Source organism: Hemicordylus capensis, chromosome 12 (genome assembly GCF_027244095.1).
Source record: "Hemicordylus capensis ecotype Gifberg chromosome 12, rHemCap1.1.pri, whole genome shotgun sequence".
Taxonomy (NCBI): domain Eukaryota; kingdom Metazoa; phylum Chordata; class Lepidosauria; order Squamata; family Cordylidae; genus Hemicordylus; species Hemicordylus capensis.
This window is the reverse complement of record NC_069668.1, coordinates 15,716,229-15,730,515: the sequence shown is the minus strand read 5'-3', so window position 1 is coordinate 15,730,515 and position 14,287 is coordinate 15,716,229. Positions and strand designations below refer to the sequence as shown.

The 14,287-nt window shown below is 49.2% G+C and overlaps 1 protein-coding gene across 3 annotated transcripts in view; it reads left to right on the top strand.

The window, feature by feature from the left end:
- CALN1 (calneuron 1) overlaps positions 1–14,287 on the top strand; it is a 129,501-nt gene that overhangs the window by 109,008 nt on the left and 6,206 nt on the right. For all 3 annotated transcript variants that reach the window (XM_053275503.1, XM_053275502.1, XM_053275504.1), the window contains one exon: positions 9,642–9,795. In XM_053275503.1, coding sequence (XP_053131478.1) covers positions 9,642–9,795 — 154 coding nt within the window. The remainder of the gene's footprint in view (positions 1–9,641; positions 9,796–14,287) is intronic.

The following is a 14,287-nucleotide window of genomic DNA, read 5'->3' as shown; positions in this document are numbered from 1 at the left end:
TGCAAGGAAATTGAGTCTTAGCCTGATCCGTGGTTTAGCCTCGAAACCAATTTGCAGCGCTGGGATATGTGAGCAATAATGAAGTGTCTCTGAGAACGTCTCTGGAAATATCTCTTTCCAGTGTGTGCCGCTTTGCACATATTTGGTTGTGCGTTTGCTGTCAGATTATGGCCCATATGTCTGTCACTCTGGTCGTACAGACAGACATGGGAAGAGCCCTGCTCGATCCTAGTTCCCAAATGTTTCTGGGAAGTCTCCCAGTTAGATAATATGCAGGGAATAGTTCACTCTTGCTGTTTGACCTGCAGCAACTGATCTTCCAGATATACTGTCCCTGAAGATGGAGGCTCCATGACTAGTTGCCATTGACAGACCTGTCTGATGCCAAATCCAGGACAAATCAGTCCGTTTCGCTGGGGCACACAGTTCTAGAATGGAAGGAGACGGAGAAAAACTCATCTGTGTCCACGTTCTCCTTAGATTAGAGTGATTCCAGGTTAGAGGACAGGATCTGAGAGAAGGATGTTAATATTCCTTCATGGCTGTGGACTGTCTCCTGAGATTGGCCTGGTGTCCAGGAATCAGCACTGATCCTTCAAAAGCAACGTGAGAGGAGAGATGGTCTGGGAAGTGGGGGACAGGGGAAGCGCGGTTGGGAAAGACAGAAAAAATGAGGTTAAAAAGGGGGTCCGTGTCTCACGGAAGGGATGCTGTGTGAGTGGAGGAAAGCAGCGAGATGCCAGGCGTGCAGATGGCAGTGGCTGTCAGGTTGGATTTTGCTTTGCACATGGAAGAGGCGGCGTTGAGCCACAAAGGAGTGTGGGCGAGTGCGTTTCCTTTTCCAGGGGGACACGCAGACGCCACCGCGAGTTACACAGAGTGGACACCGCCGAGTCTGCGATTCCGGGGCGATAAATATCTCTGAAAATCAATATTTGCATCGGAAGCGCCCGTGCCGGGAGAATCCCTTGATGCCAAACGGGAGATGCATATACATCAAATTGCCTTTCATCTCCAATTAAAGCTCTTTGGAGCTTTGCTTGCCAGGCGGACGCAAAAGGGACGGTGCGAGCGGCTGAGGGCGGCTGCTTTGATTTGGATTAAATCCAATTTCAGCATCCACTGAGATTGAGGTTTTTTCCCCCCTGCCCCTAATGAAACGCAGGCACACAACCAAGCAGAACTCTCAGATCCCGTGACTTCCAATTAGTCCCAACTGTTTTCTCCGTTTCATCTGATTTTCTTGTCATTTCCGCTTAACTCTGCAAGGTTAATCGAATTGACTCGACATTAAGATGTATTAGATTCTCAGCTGGGTGGTTTATTAAACCCCGGTGTTGGAATATGTCAAGAGGCCGGCGTTTTTATGGACCGGGTTCAATGATCACACTGGCCGGGCTGCGAACCAGAGAGGTCCGCGGGAAATAAACCCCCATCTGTAATTGAAAGAATTTGCAGCGAAGGCAAAGGAATAGATTAGATGCAAAAGGCCACGGGGCATGCGAAGACTGCCATGCTGCCGTGGAAGCGTGTTGCTTTGCCTCACAGACACAGAGGAGGGGAAACGGGTGAAACTGGTTAGGAATGTCAGATTAACTTCGAAAATGTGGCCTGTGTATCATTATGTTTAGAGACATAGGAACATAGGAAGCTGCCATATACTGAGTCAGACTCTTGGTCCACCTAGCTCAATATTGTCTTCACAGACTGGCAGCGGCTTCTCCAAGGTGGCAGGCAGGAGTCTCTCTCAGCCCTATCTTGGAGATGCTGCCAGGGAAGGAACTGGAGACCTAGATGCTCTTCCCAGAGCGGCCCCATTATCCCCTGAGGGGGAATCTCTTCCGGTGCTGACACTTCTAGTCTCCCTTTCATAGGCAACCAGGGTGGACCCTGCTTAGCTAAGGGGACAAGTCCTGCTTGTGACCACAAGACCAGCTTTCCTCTCCTAAAAAGATCTCAAGTACAGAGCCAGGAAAGATCTTAGGGAATATAGGAAGCTGCCATCTACTGAGTCAGTCCCTTGGTCCACCTAGCTCAGTATTGTCTTCACAGACTGGCAGCGGCTTCTCCCAGGTTGCAGGCAGGAGTCTCTCTCCCAGCCCTATCTTGTTGGAGATGCTGCCAGGGAGGGAACTGGGAACCTTCAGCTCTTCTCAGAGCGGCTCCATCCCCTGAGGGGGAATCTCTTCCAGTGCTCACACTTCTAGTCTCCCATTCAGATGCAACCAGGGCGGACCCTGCTTAGCTAAGGGGACAAGGCATGCTGGCGACCACAAGACCAGCTTTCCTCTCCTAAAAAGATCTCAAGTACAGAGCCAGGAAAGATCTTAGGGAATATAGGAAGCTACCACATACTGAGTCAGACCTTTGGTCCACCTAGCTCAGTATTGTCTTCACAGACTGGCAGCAGCGGCTTCTCCAAGGTGGCAGGCAGGAGTCTCTCTCATTCCTGTCTTGGAGATGCTGCCAGGGAGGGAACTGGGAACCTTCAGCTCTTCCCAGAGCAGCTCCATCCCCTGAGGGGGAATCTCTTCCAGTGCGCACACTTCTGGTCTCCCTTTCATATGCAACCAGGGGGAACCCTGCTTAGCTGAGGGGACAAGTCCTGTTTGCGACCACAAGGCCAATTCTCTGAGTTGGGAGACCAGCTCTCCAGGTTGACAGGAGTTATTGTTGGGCTCTGGCGGAACACGGAGCTCGGTTGACCAGGTTATACAGTGACTTTTGTATGTTCAGGTCTCGTCTCTGGCACCCGTTGCCGACTTTCCTCCCTTCCTTTCTTTTTGAAGGCTTGTTGCTCAGTGATAGAGCATCTGCTTTGTACGCAGGAAGTGCCAGGTTCAAATCCTGCCAGCATCTCCAGGTGGAGCTGGGAAGGACCCCTGAGCTGGGGACCCTGGAACGTTTCCCCCAGGCAGTGTAGACCATACTGCGCTGGATGGATCAACAGCCTAACCGAAGGGAGAGACTGTTTCCCTTCGGTCACAGTGGCCTCATCATCAAGTCTCATTTCGGCATCCGGTCTCAGCTAGACAGATCTGCCTGTACCGTGCTGTCAGGACCTGCTGCCAGTCTGTGCTGACCGTTCTACGCCAGACAGAGCAAGTGTCCCGTTCAGCTGGCAGCATCTGCGAATGTTCTTTCATTTAAAAAAAAACCACCTGCATCCCGGCTCCACGGCACCTGCTTGTAGTAGGCAGCACGTCACTGCCTCCCCCACCTTTTCCATCCTCGATGATTGGAAGAAGCCAGCGCCTTCAGAAAATAATAATAATAATAATAATAAACATAAATTAAAAGCCGACAGCATTGCAGCTGGCCTCCGCTCTGCAGACCTGCATGTGCCGTGCGGCGAGGCGTTTGAATGGGTGACGCCGCCACCGGCATAGTAATGAGCCGGTTACCATGGAAATGGGATCATTCCTGGTGGCGGGCCTCCTCTCCGGTTTTTATGAACTGCTTTCCAGTTTCTGGGATGCTGCTGCAGAGCGCAAGGCCACGCAATTCCTCCCCACCCGCCGCAGAGTGGGCGGGCTTGGGCGCTCGTGCGCGCGCATGCACACACGCACATGTGCACATGTGTGCGCGGTCCAGCCTCTTCTGTTGGAAGAGCCGAAGAAGGGGGAAAGAGCGGAAGAGCAGAGTTGGCGAATGCCCTTACTTAATGCCCACTGCGTGGCAAATTTCATTGGCCACACTAACCTCATTCTACCTACCTACCTACCTACAGGTGAAACTCAGAAAATTAGAATATCGTGCAAAAGTCCCTTGATTTCAGTCATGCAAATTAAAAGGTGAAACTGATCTATGAGACAGACGCATTACATGCAAAGCGAGATAAGCCAAGCCTTAATTGGTTATCATTGTGATGATCATGGCGTACAGCTCATGAGAACCCCAAATCCACCATCCCAGAAAATTAGAATATTACATGGAACCAAGAAGACAAGGATTGTAGAATAGAACAATATCGGACCTCTGAAAAGTATAAGCATGCATATGTATTCAGTCCTTGGTTGGGGCCCCTTTGGCAGCAATTCCTGCCTCCATGCGGCGTGGCATGGATGCTCTCAGCCTGTGGCACTGAGGAGGTGTTATGGAAGACCAGGATGCTTCCTTAGCGGCCTTCAGCTCTTCTGCATTGTTTGGTCTCATGTCTCTCATCCTTCTCTTGGCAATGCCCCATAGATTCTCTATGGGGTCAGGTCAGGCGAGTTTGCTGGCCAATCAAGCACAGTACACTGTATACTTTTCGGAGGTCCGATATTGTTCTATTCTCCAATCCTTGTCTTCTTGGTTCCATGTAATATTCTAATTTTCTGGGATTGTGGATTTGGGGTTTTCACGAGCTGTACGCCATGATCATCACAATGATAACCAATTAAGGCTGGACTTCTCTCGCTTTGCATGTAATGCGTCTGTCTTATAGATCAGTTTCACCTTTTAATTTGCATGACTGAAATTAATGGACTTTTGCACGATATTCTAATTTTCCGAGTTTCACTTGTACCTACCATATCTCATGAGACCTGCTGGGTGATTCTGGGCCAGTCCTGTATCTCTCAGCCTAACCTACCTCACAGGGTTGTTGTGAAGATAAAAATAACCATGTACACGGCTCTGAGCTTCTTAGAAGAAAAGTGGGATATTAATGTAATTAATAATAATAAGAAGAATGTATAATAATAATGAGGAGGCGGCTTTAATTTTTCTTTCGTTATCCTAAACTCGTGGAAAGGGACCGATAATTAAAGTACCAAATGTAATCACTAACATCATCATCATGACATCAGGCATTCCCAGGCTTTTGGTTTTGTCTCTCCCAAATCACAGAGGAGAGGGAGAAAAAGTTTTTCTGTGTCATCCCGAATGTTATACTATACATCTCATAGGAACAGAGGAAGCTGCCGTATACTGAGTCAGACCCTTGGTCCACCTAGCTCAGTATTGTCTTCACAGACTGGCAGCGGCTTCTCCAAGGTGGCAGGCAGGAGTCTCTCTCTCAGCCCTCTCTCGTTGGAGATGCTGCCAGGGAGGGAACTGGGAACCTTCAGCTCTTCCCAGAGCGGCCCCATCATCCCCTGAGGGGGAATCTCTTCCGGTGCTCACACTTCTAGTCTCCCATTCATATGCAACCAGGGCGGACCCTGCTTAGCTAAGGGGACAGGTCCTGCTTGCGACCACAAGACCAGCTTTCCTCTCCTAAAAAGATCTCAAGTACAGAGCCAGGAAAGATCTTAGGGAATGTAGGAAGCTGCCATCTACTGAGTCAGACCCTTGGTCCACCTCGCTCAGTATTGTCTTCACAGACTGGCAGCGGCTTCTCCCAGGTTGCAGGCAGGAGTCTCTCTCTCTCAGCCTTATCTTGGAGATGCTGCCAGGGAAGGAACCTGGGACCTTCCGCACGCAAAGCATTCTTGCCCGCCTAAGAGCACAGGGGCAGCAACCAATGGGAGTAGCATCCCCTTTCAATGCCAAAAACTTAAATAAAAAGTCTCTCTAAGCTTGGGCGTTAGTAGAAAATGTCAAGCCACAAACACGGAAGCCGCTCTTATTATTCATGGAAGCGTTCTCCCATTATAGTGAGAAACCGATGACAATGATGTTTTCGTTAATGTCATCTGTCACTCCCAGAAGAGAGAGAGAGACAGAGAGGGAGAGATTCTTCCGTGCACAATTGTGGACGGGTTTTATGAGCGCCTGCTTCTACAAATCAGCCAGTGTCGGAGCTGAACTACCGCTCCATATCGCCTGGCATCTTGCAAGGCAGAAGAACTGAGTTCAAATCTCGCCCCTGCTGTGGACTCACTAGCCGGGAATGCAGTGATGTCGGGAGAGCATCTCTGCTAATTGACCAAAGAAGCTGCTTTTTAAAAGCGGCGATTCCCTTCTGTTTAGCAAGGGGAGATGAATGGCCCTATCCGTCCCCAGCACAGCATCCCTCCAGTGGCTGTTGCTAATATCTGCCTTATATTTCTTTTTTAGACTGCGAGTCCTTTGGGGACAGGGGGCCACCTTCTTTATGTATTAGTTATTTTTCTATGTAAACCGCTTTGAGAACTTGGGTTGAAGAGTGGTATATAAATATTCATAGAAGTAGTAATGGTCGTGGTGGTAGTAATACCTTCTAGAGGTTCAGTCAAGAATTGCAGAGGAGAGCTGACTTTGTGATAGATTGGGCCCTCGAGCCGGGTATCGACGCCTGGCATCCACAGAGCCCTGTGGTTGTCTTGGGTAGAATACAGGAGGGGTTGACCATTGCCTCCTCCTGCACAGTATGAGAGGATGCCTTTCAGCATCCTCCTAGATTGCTGCTGCCCGGTAGAGGTGTGATTCGAACCGGCAACCTCTTGCTCACTAGGTAAGTCATTTCCCCCGCTGTGCCATTAAGTGGTAGCAAGCATGAGTTGTCCTCTTTGCTAAGCAGGGTCTGTCCAGGTTTGCATTGGAATGGGAGACTGCATGTGAGCACCATAAGAGTTTGGGGGCGGCAGGCACAACATGCTCCCTTCTGCACATATGGACCTAGGAAGCTGCCTTATACTGAGTCAGACCCTTGGTCCCTCTAGCTCAGGATTGTCTACACAGACTGGCAGCAGCGGCTTCTCCAAGGTGGCAGGCAGGAGTCTCTCTCCCAGCCCTCTCTCGTTGGAGATGCTGCTAGGGAGGGAACAGGGAACCTTCAGCTCTTCCCAGAGCAGCTCCATCCCCTGAGGGGGAATCTCTTCCAGTGCTCACACTTCTAGTCTCCCATTTATATGCAGCCAGGGCAGACCCTGCTTAGCTAAGGGGACAAGTCATGCTTGCGACCACAAGACCAGCTTTCCTCTCCTAAAAAGATCTCAAGTACAGAGCCAGGAAAGATCTTAGGGAATATAGGAAGCTGCCATATGCTGAGTCAGACCCTTGGTCCATCTATCTCAGTATTGTCTTCACAGACTGGCAGCGGCTTCTCCAAGGTGGCAGGCAGGAGTCTCTCTCCCAGCCCTCTCTCCTTGGAGATGCTGCCAGGGAGGGAACTGGGAACCTTCTGCTCTTCCCAGATCGGCTCCATCCCCTGAGGGGAATATTTTGCATTGCTCACACACTTCTAGTCTCCTATTTATATGCAACCAGGGCGGACCCTGCTTAGCTATGGAGACAAGTCATGCTTGCTCCCACCAGCTCTCCTCTCCATATACCCATAGAAGGTCTATCACCCCTCTACTGTTGAGGTCTAGACCAGAGGGGTTTCACACAAATGTATTGCTTTCAGCCCCAAAGCACTCCATAACCTGTATGGTCGCTACTTTTTGAGTAGCAGCCGTGAAAACACGTTAACAAACGACTCAGTCCTGATCCAGTTGGTTGTTAGATCCTTATTTTGCTGTTCTCCTTAAATGGTGTACTTGATCTTTGATCGAAATAAAGAATGGTGGTGATGATGATGATGATGATGATGATGATCTTAAGGTGTGTTTTGCAGAGAAGGGTGCCACTTCCGAGTGTTTAGAGACAGCGGTGTGGATTACTCTCGACAGTACGATTGATTTGGTGCAACTCCCCGCCACCGCCTCCATGTGTGAGGCAGAGAGAGCTCGAGGGAAATCTGCATTCAGCGAGGAGAAATGCCTTGCTCTGCCTGGGAACATCCATTCATCATACCCTCATGGCAGTTTGCTGAGAGTCCAGCTGCAATTAAAGTTAAAGGTCTCCCTTCTGCCTGGTTGGGAGCGATCTGAGAGAGAGCTTACCAAGCTTCACTCAGATCAATGGAGGCCCCAGAAGGTCCCAGGTTCAATCCCTGGCAGCATCTCTGCGTAGGGCGGAGAGAAACTCCTGCCTGAAATTCTGGAGAGCTGCAGCTGCCGGTCCGAGTCGATAATGCTGAGCTAGACGGATCGAGGGCCTGACTCAGTAGAAGGCAGCTCCCTAAGTTCCTCCTTGCTTCCCCCACACAGTTGGCAGCTTCCTCAGGCTCTGCTGCCTACATGCCCAGACGAGCGGCCAGGAATCCCACAATGCACCACGCGAGCAGCACGATGCATTATGAAAATAGCTGCTGCCGGGTCGCGCCTTCCCCCGGGCCTCTATGATTTTAATGGCTGCATATCAAGCAGTTGCAGATATGCAGCCATTAAAATCATAGAGGCCCGGGGGAAGGCGCGACCCGGCAGCAGCTATTTTCATAATGCATCGTGCTGCTCGCGTGGTGCATTGCTGTGCTGGGAGCTTCAGGATTTATTCGCGCTTTTTTTGGTAGGCAAGGCATCCATTGTGAAGGCAGGGGGACCTCATTCACTCACTCATTCATTCATCTAGACGTGAATGGTGAATAGTAGCGATGTGCACCAATCAAATGTCCAGATGTGATTCGAACTGGAATTGAAACTGTCCGATTTGAATTTGGATCAAACTGGCCCCAAACAGGCCTATTCGAATTGATTCCATCTGAATTCAAATCGATCCGATCCGATTCAAATCCATTTGAACTATTTTGCTGCCTTTTTTTTAACCAATCAGGGTGCCTGAATGGTTTTTTAAAAGCGCCAAAAGTCCCTAAGTGGCCAACGAATCGATTCAAATTCATATCTGGCCCATTCGATTGGGATCCAAATCATTTGGATAAATCATGACCGCCCTGAGCCTTTCTGGAAGGGTGGTATAAAAACTGAACAAATAAAATAAATACATTTGATTTGGCCAGGTTCAGGTCAGGTGGTTTTGCATGTGAATCAATTCGCATATCCCTAGTGAATTAGGCCCAAAGCTGCCGTGATCCTAATAATCAGTGTAGCCATAAACCATTGACCTGCTGGTTAGTGGGGCCACAGTAGGGTGGAGCTGGATGCTGATTCCTGGCATCTCCAGGCCAGTCCATAGGAAACAGATCCCCTGTTCCTGGTTGCCTTTGCCTGACTTCAAGAGGTTGGGCGATGCATCAGAAATTGCCCATTATTCCCGTATCGACTGACCTCTCGTATCGACTGACCTCTCGTATCGACTGACCAGGGAGAACATTGAGTGTTCTCCCTGGAGACCGATCAGACCCCACACACCGAGAGCTGCCTGGCCGGCCGCTGAAAAGCCTTTTTGTGAGCCAGCCGGCCGGCTCGATTCCCTCCCTCCCCCAGAGCCTGCCTATCTCTGGCAACTCACCGGCACAAATGCTCCTAAAAATAGCCCCCAATCCGTTGCAGTGCAGGAGCCCGCCGGGTCTTTAGTGACGCACACCTTGCTTACAGGCTGCGTCCTCAGCCCAGGTGATGGGTGGCTTCACATTGGTCTTTCTCTATCTTTCCCCGGGAATCATGACAACCAACCGCATCGTCTCCGAAGCGGAGTTTGGAAAATTTGTGTTTGGCGACCTCTTGTGGGTATAGGGAGAATTGCTTGGTTATTCTCCCTACCTCCACAATATATACCTATAGCAATACATAAGAACCCAGGAAGCTGCCTTCTACTGAGTCAGACCCTGGGTCCATCTAGCTTGGGATTGTCTACCCAGACTGGCAGCGGCTTCTCCAAGATGGCAGGCAGGAGCCCTATCAGGAGATGGCAGGGAATGCTCTTCTCTAGATTGGCATATTTGTTTATTTTCATTCATTCATTGATTTATACACTTATATCCTGCTCTCCTCCTTCTCCTTGACTCTGCCCAGTTTGACATGCAGCGGATAACGCTGGAGGAGCTGAAGCACATCCTGTATCACGCGTTCCAGGACCACTTGACCATGAAAGACATTGAGAACATCATCATCAACGAGGAGGAGAGTTTGAACGAGAACTCGGGCAACTGTCAAACGGAATTTGAAGGTGGGAGCTTTTAAAATAATTGTGACTCTATACAAGCCGAAAGGTTCTCCAATGCATAAGGGCGAAGTTTAGAAGGACCCTATCTTCTCCTCTTTCGAACGAGGGGACTCTTACCATAAAACCCCAGCAGACGGGTTACCAAGTGGGGGTTAGAACATAAGCTCGGCTGGATCAGGCCCATGCCTACAACTGGTATTTAGAAGCGTTGTCGATATTCCGAGGGGCTGCCATCTTGAAACAACCGGGCATTGGTGGTTCCAGTGGTTTTAATCTGTACCCTTCTGGTTTATCTCGCACCCTGCGGGGGTTTTGCTTGCTGAACCAGATCTTGCTTGCCCTAAAATGTATCCCAGGGCTGAGGTGTCTTAGGATACAGGTGAAACTCGGAAAATTAGAATATTGTGCAAAAGTCCATTAATTTCAGTCATGCAAATTAAAAGGTGAAACTGATCTATGAGACAGACGCATTACATGCAAAGCGAGAGAAGTCCAGCCTTAATTGGTTATCATTGTGATGAGCACGGCGTACAGCTCATGAGAACCCCAAATCCACAATCCCAGAAAATTAGAATATTACATGGAACCAAGAAGACAAGGATGGTAGAATAGAACAATATCGGACCTCCGAAAAGTATACAGTGTACTGTGCTTGATTGGCCAGCAAACTCGCCTGACCTGACCCCATAGAGAATCTATGGGGCATTGCCGAGAGAAGGATGAGAGACATGAGACCAAACAATGCAGAAGAGCTGAAGGCCGCTAAGGAAGCATCCTGGTCTTCCATAACACCTCCTCAGTGCCACAGGCTGAGAGCATCCATGCCACGCCGCATGGAGGCAGGAATTGCTGCCAAAGGGGCCCAAACCAAGGACTGAATACATATGCATGCTTCTACTTTTCGGAGGTCCGATATTGTTCTATTCTACAATCCTTGTCTTCTTGGTTCCATGGAATATTCTAATTTTCTGAGATTGTGGATTTGGGGTTCTCATGAGCTGTACGCCATGATCATCACAATGATAACAAATTAAGGCTGGACTGATCTCGCTTTGCATGTAATGCGTCTGTCTCATAGATCAGTTTCACCTTTTAATTTGCATGACTGAAATTAATGGACTTTTGCACAATATTCTAATTTTCTGAGTTTCACCTGTACATTTGGGGTTTGAAAATGAAAATGCTAATATGACCCTTATGCATATCTGTGGTGCAGCCATATTTGGAGGATTGCAGGCTGTTCTCTTAAGAAGGACATTGTAGAACTGGGAAAGGGGCAGAAGAAGGCCAACCCAGATGGTCAGAGGCCTGGAGCACCTTCCTTAGGAGGATAGGCTACAGCATCTGGGGCTCTTTATCTTGGAAAAGAGGCGACTCAGGGGAGACAAGATTGCGTGTATAAAATTATGCATGGGGCAGAAAGAGCGAATCGAGAGAAATTTCCCCCCCTCTCTCACAGCACTCGAATCAGGGGCCATCCCATGAAACTGAAGGCTGCGAGATTTAGGACCGACAAAAGGAAATACCTTTTTTTTCACCTAGTGCACAATTAATCTGTGGAACTCTCTGCCACAGGATGTGGTGATGGCCACCAGCTTGGATGCCTTTAAAAAGGGCTTAGATAAATTCATGGAGGAGAGGTCTATCAGTGGCTACTAGTCTGAGGGGCTATAGGCCACCTCCAGCCTCAGAGGCAAGATGCCTCTAAATAGCCACTGCAGGGGAGCAACAGCAGAAGTGAGTGAGTGCATGCCTGCAGCTCTTGCCTGTGGACTTCTCAGAGGCATCTGGTGGGCCACTGTGGGAAACAAGATTCTAGACCAGATAGGCCTTGGGCTTGATCCACCAGGGCTGTTCTTAGTGTTGGCAGGACCAAACTAGATGGCAGTTTCCTATTTTATTATTTATTTATTGATTGATTTGATTTTTATACCGCCCTTCCAAAATGGCTCAGGGCGGTTTACAATTAAAACAGAAAACATTAAAAACAATTCAAACAGAGATACAAATATAATACCAATTTAAAACAACTTAAAAAACAAAACCCTGAAAACCAGGTTAACATTAAAACAATTAAAAACTGATTAAAAACCCTGAAAGGCCAGGCCAAACAGATAGGTTTTAAGGGCTCTCCTGAAGGACAATAAAGAATCAAGATTATGAATTTCTGCCGGGAGTGCATCCCACAGTCCAGGAGCAGCTACAGAGAAGGCCCCGCCTCTGAGTCGTCACCAAACGAACTGGTGACAACTGGAGACGGACCTCCCCAGATGACCTTAACGTGCGGTGGGGATCATGTAAAAGAAGGAGCTCCCTAAGATATCTTGGACCCAAGCCGTTCAGGGCTTTAAAGGTAATAACCAGCACTTTGTATTTTGCCTGGAAACATATCGGCAGCCAGTGTAACTGTTTCAAAACAGGCATCATATGGTCTCTCCGGGTTGCCCCAGAGACCAATCTGGCTGCCGCATTCTGAACTAACTGAAGTTTCCGGACCACGTACAAAGGCAGCCCCACGTAGAGCGCATTGCAATAGTCAAGCCGGGAGGTTACCTGCTGATGCACCACTGTTTTGAGGTCATCCCCTCCGAGGAATGGACGCAGCTGTCAAATCAGCCAAAGGTGATAGAAAGCACTCCTGGACATGGCCTCCACCTGAGATACCAGGGTGAGGCCTGGGTCCAGGAGTACTCCCAAGCTGCGCACCTGCTCCTTCTGGGAGATTGTAACCCCATCCAGCACAGGGAGATCTAATTCACCCCTCAGATTCTGAGCCCCCACAATGAGCACCTCCGTCTTGCTTGGATTCAGCTTCAATTTGTTCTCCCTCATCCAGCCCATTACTGCCTGTAGGCAGGCATTTAGAGAATGAGTGCCATTTCCTGGAGATGAAAAGGAGAAGTAGATGTGGGTGTCATCAGCATACTGCCTGAAGGAGGCAATGATTAGACCACTCTTAAAGAAGCCTTCCCTGGACCCCTTAGCGATGGACAGCTACAGGCCAATCTCCAATCTCCCTTGGTTGGGCAAGGTGATTGAGAGGGTGGTGGTTGACCAGCTCCAGGCAGTCTTGGAGGAAACTGATTATCTAGACCCATTTCAAACGGGCTTTAGAACGGGCTATGGAGTTGAGACAGCCTTGGTCGGCCTGATGGATGACCTTTACCGGGGAATCGACAGAGGGAGTGTGACTCTGCTGGTTCTTCTGGATCTCTCGGCGGCATTTGATACCATCGACCATGGTATCCTTCTGGATCGCCTGGGGGAGTTGGGGATAGGGGCACTGATTTGCAGTGGTTCTGCTCCTATCTCTCGGGTAGATTCCAGATGGTGGAGCTTGGTGACAGGTCCCTAACATAATAGCTTGATTCAGACATGATGCTGTACGAGTGTACAGGTGTCTGTACACTTGTTTGCATATTTGTTTGAATGCCTGTACTTGAGTTCGTTTCCAAAGTGAAGCTGGATGCAGGCCCTTCAGGTGCATGGTATAGATCAGAAGTGTATTTCCGTGCCTGTGCTCAGCGTAACGTGTGAATGACAGTACCTGTGAACAGATCTGTACTTGTGTACGAGTGCTGAACCTAACGTGTGAATGGGCCGTGTATAAAAGGTTTTCAGTTGAAGTCTTTTTGAGGGCAGCCTTGTGAGCCTCTAAATGCTGCTAAACATCAACATTTTCTAACTAAGCAAAGAGGCTCTTTTTTAAAGTAGCGATTCTCTTTATTGAGGAGAGCTGGTCTTGTGGTCGCAAGCATGACTAGCTAAGCAGGGTCCGCCCTGGTTGCATCTGAATGGGAGACTTGATGTGTGAGCACTGGAAGATATTCCCCTCAGGAGGATGGAGCCACTCTGGTAAGAACAGAAGGTTTCAAGTTCCCTCCCTGGCTCCTCCAAGATAGGGCTGGGAGAGAGACTCCTGCCTGCAACCTTGGAGAAGCTGCTGCCAGTCTGGGTAGACAATCCTGAGCTAGGTGGACCAAGGGTCTGACTCAGTATATGGCAGCTTCCTATATTCCCTAAGATCTTTCCTGGCTCTGTACTTGAGATCTTTTTAGGAGAGGAAAGCTGGTCTTGGGGTCGCAAGCATGCCTTGTCCCCTTAGCTAAGCAGGGTCCACCCTGGTTGCATATGAAAGGGAGACTAGAAGTGTGGGCACTGTGAGATATTCCCCTCAGGGGATAATGGGGCCACTCTAGGAAGAGCATCTAGGTCCCATGTTCCCTCCCTGGCAGCATCTCCAAGGAGATAGGGCTGGGAGAGAGACTCCTGCCTGCAACCTTGGAGAAGCTGCTGCCAGTCTGTGAAGACAATCCTGAGCGAGATAGACCAATGGTCTGACTCAGTATATGGCAGTTTCCTATGTTCCTATGTTCGTATGAGCAGGGGGAGAGCAACCGGCCCTATCTTATGTCTCTTGTGAGCTTTTTGGGGACAGGGAGCCATTTTAGTTTTTCATTCCTATCTATGTAAACCGTTTGGGGGATTTTTGTTG